We start from the raw sequence: 21,017 nt of genomic DNA on the forward strand, positions 1-21,017 counted from the left end.
ATTCTAGGCGTGTTATTTGGCTTAAGAAATCTCAACTATGTATTGATAAATGACGTTAGTTAATGCATACGTTGAGACGGCAAAAGTTCCACAGGGAACGTTAACGCCATTCAAGAAGAAGAATGTTTTAATCAAATTCATTTCCATGTCTCCTGTCATGACAGGGCTAATTTGAAGCACCTTCGGAAGGCGCACTATCAGCCATTCCATGCCAAACTGATATAATGGTTCTCAGATTTTCGTGAAAAGTGATACTTTTGTTCCTTATCGCAAAATATTAGACCATTTTTTTTCGTTAGTGAGGTTCGAAAAATCATTTTTTTTATTTTCCTATTTTTTCCAAAAATGACTTTGACATAACTTTTGAACCGACCGATTCAGATGATCGACATATCAAGTTAAAGCCAATTACCTGTTTTTTCGAAAAAATACTACACTTTCAAAGAAATTTAATATTGGCTTAATTATTGATTGTATTTGTTTTTGTAGTTAACATGGTCTCGAGAGCTAGGGTACTGTATTTTATATAATTTTTTTTTGATAGCTGAGAATTTTTTGCTTTAAAAAATCAAAGATGTGTTCTTTTTCTTTTTTAAGTTATGATTTTCAAGAGTTGACCGATAGTCCAAAAATCATTTTTTCCCTTATTCCAAAAATTGATTTTATTTTTGAATTCATAACTTTTGAACTACTGGACCGATTCAGATGATCAAATAAAATATAAAAACGAATATAGCGCTCTTGGTCCCGAGACCATGTAAACTATAAAAAACAAATACAATCAATAATTACGAAATGAGAATCCAATTTTTTTACAGATGCAATATATTTAAAAAAATATAGCTAATTGGCTTTAATTTGATATGTCGATCATCTGAATCGGTTCAGTAGTTGAAAAGGATTGAATTTATGATAAAAAAAAAGCATTTTAGAAATTAGAGAAAAAATTGATTTTTCGAATCACCCTAAAATGGAAATGGGCACCCTAATGGAAAAGTAAAAAAATACAGGTTTAATATTGTGCGATAGAGAACAAAACTTCAAACTTTCACGAGAATCTGAGAACCACTATATCGGTTTGGCATGGAATGGTTGTCGAAACCAAAAAAGAAGTTGCACAAATTGCATTTATATTTTTTGTAATGCAATCAGTATTCCATCTATAATAATCCGTAATACATTGCTTGAACCTTAAGGAGTTTACCTGCTACCATTCATCTTCCACCAAGATCGATAAGTACACTGCCCCAATATTCTCATACGATCTGATTAATAGAATCGCTCCTGAATGTAGTTATACATATTATAATTATTTTCCGTCCCCACCTGTCATTATTATGCTAAACTGAAGCAACTTCGGAGGATGCATTATTTGAAGTTGATGTAAATCTCTCAATTGATGTAAATTACTTAGTTCAAGATTTATCTCAGAGATTATGACAACGTTGCTCGAATACCTCTAGTAACCGATCCTTGGAACTGTTTTGCGTTCATTCCGCAGTCTAGAACCGACGATTAGCTGCAATTAAACAACAATTTGTGGCTGCTGTAGCTGAGCTGCTCGGTTAGAACAGCAAAATCACGGTAGTTATTTGACAGAATATAAAAATTTTAACAAAAAATTAATTCTAATATGTGATTACTGTTGTGTTGCCTTCGATGCATTAATGACACCTTATTAAGTGGTTGACAATTAGTTGTTTTGCATACCTACTTCTCGTTAATACTCGCTTCCATTTAATAAACTATTTAATTGACTCGAACTCATTGACATACGATCGATGAATTCGTTTACGATCAATATTAAAATTCAAAACTGTTTCAGTTTGTTCACTTCAGTTTCTTTGTATTCGAGAATTTCAGAATTAGGTTGACCGATTAGAAAAAAAAGGAAACTTTGATTTTTCTCAAAATAAATTTGCTTGATTCTTTTCTGAAACGATAATTCACATCGTGCTTTTGATAGTGAATTAAAAAATTATCAATATGTTGAAAAAACAACAATGGAAAAATGGAAGGCGCTTCAAATTGCATGATCTTTCAACATTTTCCTAAATTATTTATTTATTTTCTTTTTAAAATAGTAACTAATATTCCATAGATCTTCTGTTGCAATTATTGCAATATTACGCACTTTTTTTAGCTTTTTAGCTGGAATATATTTCATTAGATTGAAAAAAATATGTTAAACTCTAAATAGATGTACAAGAACATGTGTATTTTCAAATCCTATTATCTCTGCAATCCAGAGATAATAATAATTGTTATCAGTCCAAATATCCTGCAAAACAAATTATATTCATTACTAGCAGACCCGGCAAACTTCGTCCCGCCCAAAATTGGTTTTTTGTTATCAATACCTTCGAAAATTCACGTTTTCTTACTATGAGCAAGTTCATGGAGCCAATCGCATAACTGTTCATTGATTGATCTTTTAATCGACCCCGTTGAATTTACCTTTTACTATAAAATTCCTAGTACTTCTACCAAAACTCATTATTATTATATCAGATTTTTTTCAGACACAACTCTCGTTCAAGATTCTTCAACCACTTGCAAACAACATGTTTCTCCGTTACATGGAATAAATGTTTGATACAGAAAATATGATAGAATAAAGACAGACCCCATCCCCCTTTCTTCTTTAAAGAGGAGGGAGGATGGTCTATTCACCATAGAAATGTTTCGTGTCCCCAAAAATCTTCACGTGCCAAATTTGGTTCCATTTGCTTGATTAGTTTTCGAGTTATGCAGAAATTTGTGTTTCATTTGTATGGCAGCCTCCCCTTAGAGAGGGGGTGGAGGGTCTAATCACCATAGGAACATTTATTGCACCCTCAAACCTCCACATGCAAAATTTCGTTTCATTTGCTTGATCAATTCTCGAGTAATGCAGAAATTTGTGTTCCATTTGTATGGCAGCTCCCCCTTAGAGAGGAGGGTGGAATGTATAACCACCGTAGAGGCATTTAATGCACCCTAGAACCCGCCACATGCCGAATTTCGTTTAATTTGCTTGATTAATTCTCGAGTAATGCAGAAATTTGTGTTTCATTTGTGTGGCAGCTGCTTCTAAGAGAGGGAGGAGGAGTATCTAACCACCATAAAATCATTTAATGCACCCTAAAACCTACACATGCCAAATTTCGTTTAATTTGCTTGATTAATTCTCGAGTAATGCAGAAATTTGTGTTTCATTTGTGTGGCAGCTGCCTCTAAGAGAGGGAGGAGGAGTATCTAACCACCATAAAATAATTTATTGCACCCTAAAACTTCCATATGTCTAATTTAGTTTCATTTGCTTGATTAATTCTCGAGTAATGCCGAAATTTGTGTTTCATTTGTATGACAGCGCCCTTTAAGAGATGGAGGAGGAGTATCTAAAGACCATAAAATCATTTATTGCACCCTAAAACCTACACATGCCAAATTTCGTTTCATTTGCTTGATTAATTCTCGAGTAATGTAAGTATTTGTGTTTCATTTGTATGGCAGCCCCCCCTCAGAGAGGAGGGAGGGGTCTCAAACTATCATGAAAACCTTCCCCGGCCCCAAAAACCATAAGAATCAGACAGACAGAAATCCATTTTTATTTATATAGATAGATGAAGTGATAATTTAGATGGTGGAATAGTACAATTGGTAATATATGTAGACACTGCATACTTCTAGAAGTTAAATTATCGTTAAACATATGTTAATACGTTTGTCAAGCGATTGAATTTTAGAAACTCAAAGAAGAATTACGTCACATTAGAACATTAAATAAAAACTGACCATTTCATGCAATGACAATTATGGAGGCTGGAGCCGATCTGGCGTGGAGGTAACATCCATACTTCTCACGCTCAAGATCACGAGTTCAATTCTCACTCCCGACATTCTTCCAAAATGGAAGGTAAAAGTGACGAACCAGCCAGAAGCGTTGAAAGTCACTATAATACAGAAAAAAAAAAAAAAAAAAAAATTATGGAGGCTGCCTTGGATATGTTTGAGCAATATTAATTTAATTTATTTTACAAACATTCAATTCCGATGACATGTGTTACTTCAAAGGGCTCACCTGCGATGAGATAATGACCTCGATCAATCAAACATCTAAATGCGGATCTAGCGCCGCGCATTCGTTAGTACTTAATCGTTCGACTTAGATCATCCACTAGCCCTAGCAACTCATTCATATCAAGTTCTGCCCACTGCTGGAAAAGCCATCAAGCATTAATGGATTCCGCCGCCAAACAAGCAACAAGAACGTAATGCTTTTCGCCTCGCTTTTACATTGCATTACAATTGCCAGCCGCCCGAGTTTGTACGACTTGATTCAATCTCTCATCGTCATCCGCACCGCACGGGAAGGACAGGTTTCCATAAACGGTGACCGACGGATTACAATTTCGCGAATGAAACCGTTCCACTTCACGGCAGCCTGTAAATCATTTCTTTCCGTTCTGAGCAATCCTCGCACGCCCCCACGCTCGCCCCTGTTCCAGACTTTTTTTTAACTCAACTCAATTCTAAACATGGTCCGGTGGTCGAAAACAAAGCATAAATGTTTAGCCTTATAGCGGTACAGCACGCCCACGCGCCAGCAGCGTCTGATGTTTGATTCTCGTTTTATTGATCTCCGAATCTGGCACCTCACTAATTCCAGCGTTTCAAATTGACTCATCATTCGCAGATATATCTGGACGAAGCAAATGCGTCATGGGGTACACCGGACAGCAACCAGTACCACATCCAGACGGACGAGGGCCCCGAGAGGTATTTCAGGTGTCAAACCGACAACGGACAGTTCAGGAAGGAGAAACGCCTACAGGATGGCACAGTGATTGGTAAAATAAGCTGAACGGTTCTTTCAATGAATGGAAGAGATTTAAAAATGGTGTTATGTTGGGAGCTTTCGGTACCTTTTTAATCAGATTAACTTTTACTAATCACTAGGAACGGACGCCTGGATCGACGCATCGGGCTACCTTCGACAGAAGGATTACATCGCTGATGACAAAGGCTATCGGATTTTGAAGTCCAAAACGGTGTATGTAGGAAGAGACCTCCCTATACAGGTATGTCGATTGTTACCATTCTTGGATGATAGATTTATCTTTCCCCCATTTTAATAGGACGCGATCAAGTCCGTTAAAAATAGGCCAGCGGATTCTGGAGTTCTTGTGTCCTCGAATCCAGTGTACTCTCCACCACCGCAACCAATTGCGGTGAAGACAACGACTCCATCCCCGATTCTTAGGCCAGTCACTCCAAGCGTCGTAAAAGCTGTTTTTATTAGACCACATTCGGAACCTGTTAATACAAATTATCTGCCAGCTAACATTCCAAACGATCAATACTTGCCGCCTGGCAGATACTACCCAACCAATACCCCAAGACCAAATATTTACGTCACCTCAAGCACCCCATACTCGCCGCTGGCTGGCAATGATATTTCATCGACCCCAGTTGCCGTGTACGTGCAACATTCAACACCTTCACCACCTGCCGATCGTTCCGAAGCACATCTACCTCCGCTAGTCATCTATAATAGTGATCCAAAACGGCCAAACGAATACGACAACTCGACGCCACGACCAGAGGACCCCTCATATCAGTTTAATCACAACTTACTGCCAGCGAAACCTCAGTTCACTCAGCGCTATCCACCTTTATACCGGAGACGAATTCAGCCAGAGCGTAGACGTCCTCCGTACGTTGAGCCTATCGATGTAACATCAGCGGCACCTTTCATCGAACGGGCAACTCCCGCTCCAAAACCATACGTTGTTCCAATATCCGATAACAATCTAGATGCCCAATCAAACTTCAATCGGGACCTGCTGGAACCTCCATCGAACTACGATGGTTATCAAACGATCCGACGAGCCGATAGCGTATACGATGGGGTGTCGGTAACCAACGATGGTTTCCGTTACTATCTACCTCGGCAGTATCACGAAGAAGCCAACTCCGGTAGCGCCACCAGGGAGGGTAGTTTTGGTTACATCGATCCCTTCGGTATCCGGCGAGTTGTGTACTACAACACCGGCCCTGGCAAAGGATTCGTTCACCGAAAGAACAACCGATTCGTGGGCTTCAACGCGACCCCGTACGACCCACGGCCGCTGTAGGAGGGGGAGCAACGCAATAAGCTACCCACGATAGTCAACCGCCACGTACTTACGCTTCGATACAATTATTTATTAACTGATCACCCCTCTCCCTCGGCCCTCCCTTCCTTCGATGATAGTATTATTAGTAGATGAACGATTTTAACGCGCGGTGGTCACTACGAAAGGATCTATGAAGGCGAAGCTCGTTTTGTGCTTGCATGAAACCGTGGGCGCTCTTCGTGACACTGAATTAGAGCACCATTTAACGATTGTATCAAATTCGAAATTAACTGCCGTACGCACCGGCTACCAATGGCCGTTCACATGCACTAACGAGGCATGGCCCCGCAAAACTCCTCCGGGTGTGCTCACCTCAGGCGAAGTGCACGTTTTCAGTCTGATGACTGTTGAGCTATTTAGCAGACCCATCAGACTCGTCACATATGTGGCGCCGACGCAAGAGAGGAGGCGGGAGAGCAAATGCTGCGTTCGTTTTGCGCTAGTTGTGATGATAAAATGTATAATTTCGAAGTAGCGCGTTCGGTTACTCCCACTCCAAATAATTCCAGTGCAGAGTTTTTGCTTTGATGCGTATTGCGCAAATTAGTCATACCTACGGAATCGGAGCTCGAGCACTATCCTCAATTAGCCTTTCTTGACAGTCACTTAATAATCAAGGGCTTTGTTAGGCTGGGTATATAGTTTGATTATCGATATTAAAACCATACATAGCGTTGTGGGAAACGGGAGAACCAATTATAATAATTTATAAGGCAGATCAAAATCACGTCTTTTTCAACCATTCAGTTTCTCACACAATCAGTGAGAAAGGTCGAGGCACATTTTTTTTAAATATTTATATTACTTCCGTTCAGTCCAGGACAAAGGTGTTTCGAATAGTTCGCCACCCGAACTAAGAGGTCACAACAAGACACAAGTCAAACAAGCTCTAATGCCAGAGGGCACCTCATATGGATGAAGTGAGAAACATTGATTCTTGTGATACGAGAATTTTGCTTTCGTTTTCGATGCTCAAGGTGAGGGTTCTATCCGAAACATTAAATAAGGAATGTCAACCATGATTTTGTGAGGATTGATCTTGTGTTTGAAAAATTCGTCAAAAAATTTGACCTTATCTTGAATGTTAAATTATAATGAATGACCCGTACCCGTCTTCGAAAGGTACTGTTTGCACCCCTTCACTGGAGGCCATTTCTGCTGGTGTGAACAAGACGATTTCGACTAAATTTGGGAAGCATTTTTCAATTATTTATACCCAATAAAACCTTTGAGAGCAAAATATTCACGTTGTGTTGATGTTTGGCAGTCACCAAAAAAGGAGACTTAGAGGAAGCGAGCGTTTGATACATATTTTCGGAACCAGGTGAAGTGTTAGAAGCTTTGGTATGTGTAGTCAAAGAAACTCCACTTTTCTGCTTCATTTTCTAGTGTACCTTGTTAGAACATTGGATGAATGCCATTTATCTGATATTCTATCTGATGCAACCTTTCGACAAGGAGCCCAACTTCTTTTATTGAGATTACCTGGGTTGAACCATTGAGCCTATTTTCTTCCCCGTTTCTATCACTCTTCAAGTTGAAAAATCGAATGATAGATATCAAAATTTATATTATCGCCTTCCAGGGCCCTTCTAAAACAATATACTTTTTCCAACAAACTGACTGGATTCATCGGAACATTTCTTAAAAGCTGTATTCAGGAATTGCCTTCTGCTCACACATCTGTTCACGGCTCCTACGAAACGGTAATTTGAGTTTCTGAAATTGGTAAAGGCACCCCCATGTCTTGTCGCCAGTAATTATACGTTGGATGAACGTTACATCGAAATTTGATCGTTCAGGCATGTCATGTCACTTGATCATGATCTTTTTTTTTTAAATTGACCTCATTTGGCACTAGTCGTGCTGTGTCTTTTGTCATGCCCAAAATATCAACCAAAATATGACGCACGTTCCCGTGAGAGATATTTAGTTTATGGGCTAGTTCTCTTAAACTTAAATGACGATTTCCGAGCATCATTCTATTTATTTTGTCGACGTTTTCATCAGTTGAAGATGTGGATGGTCGTCCTTGGCGTGGTAAATCAATCGCAATCGGCGAGCAAAAAAAGTTAACTTGTTCTTAATTGCTCTGTAAACAAACTAAATGGCACTTAAAGTTGATATTAAGACCGCTAACAGTAGTACCAACGTATAAAAATTGAAAAATGTTCAGCAGGAAGAATAAAAATTACAAATTCCCGGAATATATTTGACAGAATGTAGTTTATATAATCACAATCTCAACACGTCTGGCGTTCCACAGAGAAGCAACTTGAGACCGCTACTGCTTGTCATTTTTTTCAATGAAGCTGAAACTTCACTCGTTTATAGGTGCAAGCTCACATACGCCGATGGTCTAAAGATCAATATGGTGGTAGACTGATTTGCACATTGTTCTCACCTACAAGATACTCGAAAAGTTTGTTTACTGGTGTCGCTAGGAACAAACTTGTCATCAGCATGTCAAAATGTCAGGTTATGTTCCTCCATCGTTCGTATAATCCTTTTTAATTACCAATCCTGAACCGAGTGCATCAAGTGATGGATCTTGGTGTTGTGTTGGATATAAAGCTTTCAATTGAATCGCACAGCGCATCAGTTATCTCGAAGTCAGGGTTTATTTATTATGAGGCAATAGAACAAGTTGCCACTGGAACCAGCGAAGTCGACGGAAAACGTTAATGCAAACTTATAGCCTTGGAAAAGACTGTTTTGGTAGGAAGGGCTTGGCAAATTGCGCAAATAAAACACGTGTGTGGCAATTCAGCTTGTTTTTTTTATCTTCACTATATAGAGTTCTGGTACGGAATGAATTCTTCTAAAAAATGCTCTTCTATTCATACCAATCTGGATTAGTAATTTCACCCGTCGATGCTGATGTTTGTGTTGGAGAGACGGTACTATCTCTATTGCTCCATCCATATTGCGTTTTTTGCAACATACAGTGGAATACAGGTAATCTCAAGATCATCTTCTCGCTGTTGCTTGCGACCCTGGTTTCATTCCGAATGATCCCGGAGTTGATACGACAATCGGTAGGATACAGGTTTTAACCCCTGGGCGATCGTAGATTGCGCCGGGTGGTACTCGAACGCGTAGAATGTGTATCAGGCGATCAGGCTATGCACACTAAGTCAGCTATATAGTCTTTGATTGGCGACGCTAATTTGTTTCTCACGGAAACTTTCTGTTTGAGAGGCCCGCAGAAATCCACTCCGGTGTTTGAAAAGACTCTGGCAGGAGCAATGCGGACGGCAGTCAATTGATCTAACAACTGATTTTCGGGGCGAGTATGGAAGCCTCGAAGCCTCGTATGAAGTTGTGGATGTGTTTCCGTATCATGTTACGGACATTTAATGGTCAGAAGCGTTCACGGATGTGTGCGATTGAAGGTTTCCCATGAACTTATTTGATAAGCAGTGTAGTAAAATGATGAGGTGCTGGTAGTTTCGTCCAAATCAATACGTGAAGTGGTTCAACTAGCCACCAACTCGAAGTGTACCATTTTGGATAAAGGAATTCAACGATCTATTGAAGACTTATTCAAATTAATTTGCTGGTTTTTATGGACGAGTGTAATCTTGAGTACTTGAAAGTTTCACTTTTAGAAGAAGAAGTTTCTACAATGGCAAGAAGCACTTGATATGGGAAGTGTCGTCTGGAGTATAAATTGGACGTACAACCGCTGCCAACTTCATGGTTTTTGGACGATTTCGGAGACTACTTGTGTTGGATCAAACTGGGCGAAGTTATTATTCCAAACTGATGAATCAGATAATAACCAAGACTGATCTTTCCACAACAATGCAACATTGCACCACAAGGGATTCTCAACACCAGCCACATGCCTTCAAACGTTCCCTTACGTCAATCTTTGTATTTCGGCGATTCGATTAGCTACGAAAATCTGGTACTTCGATGGAGAATTAACAATCCAATGAAGAGTGAATCAAGTCATTTGTTGGATTTCGGTAACTGTTGCATAATGGATACTTCTTACAGAAGTCATCCCACTCGGGTTGTTCAGTAGATGCTGCTAATGGTAATTGATTCGTGAATCATTTTTGCCCTTCCTCTTGAAGAAAAAAAATAGCAACTAAGGCAGCAGTCTTTTTCGAAGCTGACTATTGCCACAGACGATTATATATTTGTTTCACCACCACCACCATTACCTTTGACGTAGAATTAAAAATAGCAGTGCGTACGTGTGATTCAATAATACACAAACACTCCCCGCCGACTCGGTGCTTCTTTTCATCATTTAACCTCGGCTTTGAAAAAAAAATGAAAAAAGACAGGTGGATAATGTATGGGACATAACCGAAGAGACGTCGGAATACACCAAAGGCTGTTTTGATTTGTTTTGTTGTTTTAATTCCATTCAGTGGGGTAGCGTGACCGGGCGACACACGGGTCGGGTCACTAGGGTGTCACCCCTCCAAACTTATCCAAACATCAAAAGTATTTATTATACTATTAGATAGGACGAACAAGAAATCACAAAATCTTCACGCGTTGGTCCCTGGAACTGACAGTTACAAAAGAGAATAAATAAAATATTGTTTAGTTTTGGATGTCGAAATGTGACTCAATTAAATCTTATCAAATAAATATCTTTGGAAGCTGTGACCGACACTGATATTGTACAAATGCTTCCCGTTAAGGGCGCTTTCGCTCTCTTGTTGCGGGCTCAATGAATGCGCAGCAATAACGATACTGATTTAAATAGGGCTCAACGTGATAAACATATATGTGCCATCATTGATCGCAAATATTTGATTGATTTCAACTCTGATAAGCCTCACCACAAGATGCTTAAAAACGTACACGGTTAGAAATCGTTTCAAATTAACTGTAAAATTTGGAACCGATTCATGATCCCACTTCATGATGAACTGTAAACCCACCCAATGCAATCTCATTAATGACATCATTAGAACTAATTCCAGCGGTCTTCAAATGAATACGGGGTCCTGGTATCTCTAGCAAAAGCTGCCTTTCCGAAACTTTGTAGTTGCCAGTTTGTCAAATCCACTTTTTCTGTTCGTTGTCAGGTACTCAAAACGTGTGTCGAGCTTGAATTGCTTAAAAATGTCGGCTTCTTTAGGCGATTTCAACCGTTCCTGTAATTCCCGATGAAAATTATCAATGCACTTCAACATTCCCTTTTCCATCGTTGGACCGGGTGCGGAAGATCTTTCGCCTGGTTTGTTCATTTTATCTTATTTAGCTATCTAGAAGTATCTTATGAGTTCTCCTTTCAGTAGCAAATTTTTAATCAATGCATTTGATAAAACCCTTTGATGGCCATTTCGACTAGACTCTTCCTTGCGGTACAGCGCATCAAAAGTACAGATAACACAGAAGTATGAGGTCATAAACATCTGGTAAGAAGGACCGTGCACTTGATTCAGTATTTGAGTCGCACAATACTCTGGTGGCTGTGATCATTCCATAAATTGGTTTCTCAGCAATATAATGAGCACTCCATCGAGTTTGCGACAATCTTTTAACAACACACCTGTGTGGCTCAGAAACGAGTAAATAGATTAAACAGCTCTAATGATCTCACACATTGTAGATTCTTAGCGAAATCATGTTGTCCTCATAAACCCAAAGATCTGTCCATAAACCCTATGGATACGGCTTTTTTGCTTTGCTTTCTCAACAAAAACTGGACTTCTTGATTCGATCTTGACATGGTTGGAACGGTCGATAGCCTGCGAACGGGAATTTCATGAAAACTAAACCCTAACCTTCCAATTGATGAAGGATGTCTTTATTCAAATCTGCAGCTATCCCCACCTAAAACGAATAAACTAGGAGTGGGTTTTATCTGTGATATAACCGCTAGGTTAACGTAGGACTGCTATTGGCATAGTAATAATTTGTTTGATGTTGCATCTAAATCAATTCTCAAAAAATCACGGCACGGCTCTGTTCATCACGGCAGTAACAGAGAAACTGACAGAGGTTGGCCAGCCGAAGCTATCGCTTTTTATAATGATTTAAAAAATTTGCTTTCGAAGCAGTTTTGAGTTATTGAAACAAGTTTTATGGGCAATAAATAAAAAAAACATCTCTTGTACCTTGTTTACCTTTATCTTTCGAATAATGTTGTTTTAATACCGTTCATCCGGGAGAGAGAGAGATATACGCTCAAAACTTTGTACTTTGAACGTAACCCCCTCGTTCTCGAGACTTTAAACTTACGCCCCAGTACAGAAATGAAAGATATATTTTGTAGTATGAGAACATAAAAAATACCAAGAAAGATTCTATAACATGGACTTTTCCATTGTGACTTGTTTTGTTAGATAATTTTATTTATTTATCTATTTACTATGACTCTACATCCCATTGAGATTAGATCTGATTTACTACTCTTCTCCAAAAAACCCGATCCATGGCTGCAGTTCTCCAGCTTCCGGCTGCCCCGATTCTTGCCAAGTGCTGGTCCCTGGTCCCTGGTCCAATCACCTCGCTCGCTGGGCTTCTCCCTTCTTGTTCCTGCCGGATTCGATGCGAACACCATCTTTGCAGGGCTGCTGTCCGGCAATCATGCAACATGCATTGTTAGATAATACCATAAGTAATAACCGGCTACCTTCATTCAAAATCATGATTTTTTTTCAATATAATATACTTGTCATGGTCGTGGATGTCACCCCTCTAAGGGCACCCGGGGCGGACCACTGAGTGGATAATTTATACCCTTCGCTCGTGCAACGTAAAATGGGCGAACTCGTATTTCAAATCAAAAGAGAGAAACAGCAAACATATTCCATAGCACAGCCTTTTATTTTATACAAACAACCCATATTCAATTACACGGAAAACTTCCAATACGCGACGCGAGCAATCGGCACAGCAGGGATATTCTCAAATTACCTTTCAGCTCTAACACATGATGTTAGCTGATCGCTATCTAGAGTGTAACTATTTTTCGAATTGATAGATCAACCAACTTATACTTTCCGCTATGTTTCTCGATGCAACGTGACATCGAAGAAAGATACCATAACAAAATCAATCCATTAATTGAACAAAAAAATGTTCAAAATGTTACACGATTTCGCTATCTCCAGACTAGGATTTGCGAGTTATGAGTGTTTAAAATTATTTTCTTATTTCTGCTTCCATCTGCCACAACGTTTCTTAAGAACTGAACGAATCCTAACAGAACCTTCACCAATGAAAACCAATGGAAAAGGACAGCTTTCCAAACAATCCGGAAAAAATTATCCTTTTTGAAACTATGATTTTTGAAATCGAAGTGTTCAATTTCGCATGCAGAAAGAGCTTCGCAGCTGTTCATGTGGACAGTTTCGACAGTGCAAGAAAAAATTAAAGTTTCGATTCGCTCTGAAAATTACGAATAGAAATTTCGCGCTAGGGTGCAGAACAAAACGAATGAACGTGAAGCGAAAGGACCGTGCACGAAGGAGAAAAGATATCTTTACGGTGAACGCGAAAAGAGAGTGACAATATATTTAACCAGCGTTGATAAACTGCGACTTGAAATTCAGTAAGTGCAATGATGATTGACGATTTGTCAATGATTGCGAATCTCGAATATTTAGACGTGTTAAAGATATGTTATTCAGCTCCTCCTGATTATTCTCGTAAAAAATTTTCACGCTTGATCTTATTTATTATGCCGGATTCAAAACAGACCTAAAGCAGAATCACGAAATCAAGTATTAATCTAAATATACGGAAAACTGTTTAAAATTTTTAATTTAGTAAATTTACAACATCAAAAACAAACGCAAAATAATCACAAACGTGTGTAAATGTTGGTATCGACTTCCGTCATTGATGACAGAACTCTTCCCAGTCTACTAAATAAAACATTCTAATTATACTTGTGTACAGCAATAAGATATTTTGCTCGACTTGAAAGTGACTGGAGCCAAGATGAATGAGTTGTTCGTCTCGTCAGATGAATTATTCGTCTCGTCATATGGGCTGCAGCATCTACTGGGTTCTTTTTGTCGAAAATATTCCAGTTGCTTCAAATAATCAATCCCAATTTCGACAAGTAATTGCAAAAACGTTGAAAATTATAGCCAATCTTTCATTTATGAATTTTGGAATGAAAACACTAATAGAAAATATTTTTTTATTAATACTTTTTTAATTAGGACAATTTATCAGAATAAGATTCTTTTCAATTTCAACACTCAAATTCTGCATAGTGAAAGGGGTGAATATTAAAGTTTGTTTCATCGGCATTTTTTCATCGATCATAAATATTGCTCGGAGTCTGACCCGGATAGAATGTTATTCAATATTCCAATACAACAACTCAACCTTAATCGATGTCCCAAAACAGCAACTTATTTCCGTTAGTCACTGTTGGGAGTTTTCTCTTCTATTCGTCATTCTACCAAATACAAAATAGTTGTGACTCATAACATCATCTTATTGATTTTCTTTTGATTTCCGACAGAGAGATTCCCCACGCTTTCGCTTTCGCCTAATTGGGACCTTTTTAGGCAAACGTTGCTCCCGACGATGGCGTCGTTCAAAACCGGTAATATAGCGTTGTTTTGCGTGCGAACTTTCCTGGCATCCCATTTGTTTAATTGCATTTTGTTGAGTTCGCTTGAGCGCACTCACCGTCACTGTCTCTGTTACCTTTACGAACTCAGGGAGCGTTGTTCCCTAATGTTTATTTCCGTTGGATCCTACCCAATTCCGTGAGAATCGCGCAAACCATCCTTAAATTCTGAACACAATTAAATTGTAGTTCAATAGTCCATCTGAACGAATAATAATTGCTGAAGACGAAACAGCTACAACTTTGCTCGCTCCCAATTCTTTGGTATGACTAATTCACGTATTTCCATCATTCTCAAAATTGTAGCTCCAGAGCTACAAAGCTCGAACCGATTCTGCCCCATTCCGCAAAAATTGCCATAATTTTAAGTTTTATGTTTTAACATCATTTCAGTAGTTTGTAAGTGGTACCAGCAATTGTCACTAGCAATTGTCTTACTCTAAAAAAAAAGAGAAAAGAAGGAATCAAATCACAAACTAATTGCCATATTCGTAGGATTGAATTCACTATCTAACCATTGTAATACATTTAGACTCGTTCCGCGCGAGGTGTTCTTGGGTTCTTTGCTAATAGCTATACATTTGCTCCGTTGAAATCGAATCGAAAACCCCATCCATCCTCCCATCGCACTCATGTGCTCATGAAAAATGTATTTCCGTTGCAGAGAACCCCACTTGGCCCCTCGGCCACCGCAAATGGATCGGAAACGTAGCGAACTTGTTTCTCATATTGTCAAGTTTTATTTTGTTTTTTCTTCCCTTGAAGGCTAATCACAAATTCAAGCGCTATTTATAACCATTACCAGTAAGCAACGATATGACTGCATGACATACCTACATTGTAAATAGACTTAGAGACACAGATCGGGCAGTACGCGATTTCGATCAAGATAAAACTAATCGAGAGTGGAAAGTTTCAAAACTAGATCCCGCTTAGCTAATTGAATTCTGGACAGCTCCGAAAATCCTGCTTCAAATACGAGGGATGGTTCTCTGAGCACTGGGGGATTGACAGTGCATGCCCTCTGGGGATCAAAATGACTATATTTGGGGTTCTTGACTAATTCCTATTGCAGAGCGGAGTCGTCTTCCGAAGCATCAACATCAACATCATCATGGTAAGATGAATTGTTTTAAAGTGTCGACGAGCAATTTCAACCATTTTACTTTCTATTTCAGAAATATTCTCGACTATTTGTGCTACTGGGTGTAATGGTACTCACAGAAGCAACGGTCATTCCGCTATTAGCCAAGGGGCTGTTTTTGAAAAAGCATATTAACATTGTCGCGCATAAGATTAACGAGGCGAGATTTATAACTGATATTCCAGCAAAATTTCTACCAATTATAGTACATAAGGGAAAGCCCTATCCACCTGTAGTACACCCACCCACGCATTATGGCGAAACTACAACAACAACAACCACCACCACAACACCTCCGCCACCTTCAACAACAACATCGACTCCTCCACCACCACCTACAACAACAACTCCTCCGCCTCCGCCCCCAACAGTGGTACCCGAGCCGACGACAACACTGCCTCCTCCATCTCCATCCACAAGGCCGCCACCATGTGCACCAACAGCCACTCCGGCTGTTCCTACAACAACAACCTCGGCACCACCATGTTTACAAACAACCACTTCACCTCCTTTGTCAACCACTATACTACCTTGTCCTCTCCAAACAACAACCACAACCACAGAACTACCCATAGTTCAACCAACAGAGCTTCCTCAGCTTCCTTACGTTCCACATGAAACCTATGGCCTCCCTGTTGAACCCCCAATACAACTACCTCAACTTCCTTACGTTCCACATGATACCTACGGCCTTCCTGTTGATACCCCATTGATCGTTCCGGAAGTACCTGTACCGCCAGCAACTGTTCCTCCGGAGCCTCACAACGAAGATAGCCAACATCCCCAGCTTCAGGACAGTCTGTACCGGGAGGAAACTGTATTCGGTGAAAACCCCTCCGGCCAACTAATATTCTTCCCTGCCCAACCAACCATTTCTTCGGATCACCCCACATCCTGGGAAATCACCGTACCGGCACCGGATTCACCATCGATTCAAACTGAACCACCGTCTCAGCAGTCACCGTTCTCTGCTGGATTGACCGTTCCTGCGGATTCCAATGTACCTGTTCCATTCAATGTTGTGTCGGAAGTATGGTCGCCTTCAACTAAAGGCAATGAACCACCGGCCGTGGTGCGATATGGACCACCAGCTGCAGGAATACCGAGCTGGAATCGTTAGAAGTCTGAATTCTAGATACATTTTTTAAAGAAGTCCTATTTATTCTATTCAATTAATTCGGTAAATACATCAACTGTCGTTCATAATAGAGAATAAATGTGTCTCTTTATTGAACTGCAGGAATTCCGTTTCATAATTTTATAATAAAACAAAAAAGAATTAAATTTCGGGCAAATTTATTCTATCTCGTTCAAAATATGATCCATCTGAAGCAACACACATGTGACAACGCTTGACCCGGTCCTCCATGCATCCCTGGTAGGCCGACGAAGGGATGGCCTTTAGTTCCCTCGTCGCATTCTCTTTGAAAAAATCCCGTTACAATATACATTCGATCGTTTTGGAACTTGTTCATGTGCATAGTTTGTTCTTCAAAGTAGCTCAGTAGTGTTTCTACTTGCAAGAGAACCAACTTAATGACAAATTGGAGAAACATCGTTGTGAAACTTTCACTAACGGTCACAATCGTGAAAAAAAAAAGAAAATTGCTGGGGTAAGTATCCAAAATTCTAAATGAAAGCTTCAATCTAGAGTGTCAGACGTTTTCGTGTAGAGAAATGCATGTTGTGTTAAAATTTGATTGAACTGATCCAGCAAAACTTTACAAAGAACACACTGAATAGCGCTATGTTGTAGTAACGGTAAATATTTGATAGCGATTGAACCTTTCCAATATTTTCCAATATCATGGTGGAATAATCCTAAGTAGTCATTTACTAATAATACATTAACATTTTCAAATATGGGTACGTTCAACAGGGAGTTATTGGGTGTGAAATGAAATGTTTAAAACTCGAGCATTTCTTGTTACGCAAAGATGTTTGCATCAATCGATTGGAAATATATTTACTATTGAGAAATAGTAATTATCTAAATACGCTAAATACCACACTCTGATTGGTTCTCCTCAAGTAATATCGACCAAAAAAGGCAGCTAAAGTAACAGCGAAGTACAATTTGAAAATATTAAGACAATTGCGAAAACAATCGTATTTCATTCTATCCAAGGCAATAAAGGGACAGTATAATTACCGAGTGTGCTCTGACAAACCTCTATTTCTATTTTGCCACCGTATTGAACGGAAGTGCAATTTTTTTTCCTTCACAATGCATTCTCAGGATATGCACAAAGCAAGCATAGTCCAGAGTTTGCACTGAAGAAGCAAAGCAGAAGTGAAATATCAACTAGGTGAATATAAAACAAATTAAGTTTACTTTTTGGCTGCCAGCGAGCACAGTAGTTTTGCTCAACGCGAGGTCTGATAGAGAAATCGCTTCAGAGAGTCCATAGTGTGTTGTGAATGAAAGATCTGATGCCACAGAGCAATTTCGATCTTTCTTCAATTTTTTGTTGTCAAAGCTAACGTTGAGACTCGATGAAAAGATATACCCCGTTGGTTTTCAGTCAGGAGAAGATTGTTTGTTTATGATTGAATCACGATTTCAGGGGTTCAGAATGAACCGAATGAATATGAATAAATTGAATAAATAGTATTGATTCTCCTTTTCTGGCGTGGTAGGGATGCAAATCGACTCTTCCACCTCGGGTGTGAATTTTTTTACTTTTCTGGCGGGGAAGTGGAAATCAACTCTTTCGCCCCGGGTGCGAAGGTTTCACTCGACGCCACTGCTTCTCTCCATCCATAGAATCACTGTTTGCAACAAGAAACATCGGGCTGTTGTGCTATTAATAACAAAACAATGATCATATTCACTGTCTCCGCTGTCCGATCTTAACTGAACAATGGACCAGAAGAAACACTGTTACGCCTAAATGGCCAATCTGTAATTTTCAATCTATAGAAACGATGAACATGTAACATGTACAAGATTGAATCCCGCTCTGTTTCTGTGTTTAAAAGGATTTGAAACGAATTCTGTATTATAGCCTCCTACCGAGTAGCCTGTCAATTCCAACGAGTAAAGTGCGCTACACATACAACGTTCCGTCACCGTTCCGTCAACAATTCTCATGGACTTATTTCTCCGACGTCGAAGTTGCTGTTGCTGGTGTATGTGAATGCGACCATATGTTTTTCATGGGAAAATATTTGGCATTTCATTCGTTAACGTTGACTCTACGGTGACGGGACCTTAATGCGCGAAACTGAACGAATAAAATGCAGTGATCCAAGACAAAGATGCAGAACTGAACAATATGAGAGCTGAATTTCTGAAAGAAGATAGGGGAACGTGTTGAATTAGAGAGCCTTTAAACTCTGAGAGCTCAATCGCCTTTTCTCATATGAAACACAAGCAGATCATGTTAGAAGAATATCTTTATTATCGGTCTTCACAATGCAGTGATCGTTCCTTAACTGGGCCGGAAAATCAACCCAATTAAAGAATTTCACTAGCCAACTGGCCTGCGAAACAGCAAAAACAATACTTCAAATTGAAGATGACATCTATTATTGATATACAGTCAACCGCGGAATAGGGTGTACATATGCTACGATACTTTCCATTGATTTGGTTTAAATATTTTGAATACATTGGTTCTTTTAATGCATATTATTTACTCACACATTTAACTAGCTGTACGTGCAATAAAATTCCTCCAAAATTTTTCTGCTAATTGTTTATTCCCTAAAATTCAAAACAATCTCTATTCTAGGCATCGCAAAATTGAGTGTACACCTTAAATTTCTCCGAACAAGAAGCCTTTCAAGTTAGATCTTTGCAAATTACCGTACTTTTTTTTCGTCAGTGATTGGTGTCAACGCTTAACCAATGCTTGGGCAGTGTCGGTTTTTGTTCACCAACCATGGAACGATGGAAAATTTCTCAGGTAGAAGACGCAAACGGATCCTATCTTCTGATGATGAACGAGTAATTGTGCGAACATTGCGAAAGAACCCTAAAATAAACATTCCTAAATTGACTACCGAAGTAGCCGGCACCATCGGAAAACCTGTCAGCACAGACACTGTCCGGAGAGTAGCCTACAGGAACAATCTGAGAGGTCGTGTTGGCAGTGAAAAGTCTTTCATCTCAAAGGTGAATATGAAAAAATGACCACAATTTGCATATGTTAACAGACCTTAGGATTTCTGGAACAAGGTCCTTTATACGGTTGAGATGAAAACCAATCTCCTTGAAACGGATGAAGGACAAATCGTGTGAAGGAAACCAGGTTCAGTGCTCCAGATTCAGCATTTGGTTCCCACAGTAAAATACGGCTGCGGCAGTCAGATGATACAATGGCGGCTTCTGGAACTGGAACCATGGAGTTTATCGATTCGGCGATGGACAAGATGGCTTCATTGAACATCCTGAAACGTAACCTTCAGTGTGCCGTGCAGAAATTTGGGTCTCTTTCGTGAGTACTACTTCCAACAGGATAATGACTCGAAGCAAACTGATCTCATCGTGCGGAAGTGCCTACTCTATAATGTCCCAATCAACTCAGAACACCTCCGCAATCATCGGATTTGAACACTATTAAGCATCTATGGTGGGGAATCAAGAAATGTCTGAAGAATAAAAATCCAGGGAACGAAGTTGAACTCGAAACGACGAGATCTAGGGATCTGGGAGAGCATTTCGTTTACATTGACCAAAAATCTCGCCTCGGTGCATGCAGACAGTGCTGGACGCCAAAGGGGACCATACCAAATACTAGGAGAATGATTGTTATTGTTATTTGTTAACATTTCTGAACTAATTTCAATTTTCTTTTCAAGAAAGAATTGAACTATACAATCAATTTTGCAACGTCTAAATAGAAGATTTTTTGTTTGTTTTTTAAGCATGAAGTAGAAATGTGACCATTTCATTTTTTTTATTATCACTACATGAGAGAGAAAAGGAACAATTTTACGATGAATATGAGTCGCTTTTCATTATTTACTTTTTAACCCCGAAAAACTCATAAATAACAAGCTAACACGGGGTGTATACTTAATTTTGCGATTGACTATATAACTGCTTTGCAACTCAATTAACGCACGCCCTGTTAAACATAAGTTCAGTTGAAGAAAGTCCAGTTAGCGAATGACTGCTGTAGTTCCATTTCAACTC

At 39.4% G+C, this 21,017-nt stretch overlaps 2 protein-coding genes across 2 annotated transcripts in view; both read left to right on the forward strand.

Moving 5' to 3' along the window:
* Positions 1-15,654, forward strand: part of LOC129765019 (uncharacterized) — a 61,838-nt gene extending 46,184 nt beyond the window's left edge. Inside the window, exons 2-4 of the mRNA XM_055764802.1 lie at positions 4,679-4,832; positions 4,942-5,063; positions 5,121-15,654. Coding sequence (XP_055620777.1) covers positions 4,679-4,832; positions 4,942-5,063; positions 5,121-6,119 — 1,275 coding nt within the window. The 3' untranslated portion in view covers positions 6,120-15,654. The remainder of the gene's footprint in view (positions 1-4,678; positions 4,833-4,941; positions 5,064-5,120) is intronic.
* A 52-nt stretch (positions 15,655-15,706) lies between these two features.
* LOC129765020 (mucin-2-like) lies at positions 15,707-17,085 on the forward strand. Its single transcript, XM_055764803.1, has 2 exons — positions 15,707-15,847; positions 15,909-17,085. Exons 1-2 carry the CDS (start codon positions 15,845-15,847, stop codon positions 16,992-16,994), a joined length of 1,089 nt encoding a protein of 362 aa, XP_055620778.1. The 5' UTR covers positions 15,707-15,844; the 3' UTR covers positions 16,995-17,085.
* Positions 17,086-21,017: the final 3,932 nt, after the last annotated feature.

Source organism: Toxorhynchites rutilus, chromosome 2 (genome assembly GCF_029784135.1).
Source record: "Toxorhynchites rutilus septentrionalis strain SRP chromosome 2, ASM2978413v1, whole genome shotgun sequence".
Lineage (NCBI taxonomy): Eukaryota > Metazoa > Arthropoda > Insecta > Diptera > Culicidae > Toxorhynchites > Toxorhynchites rutilus.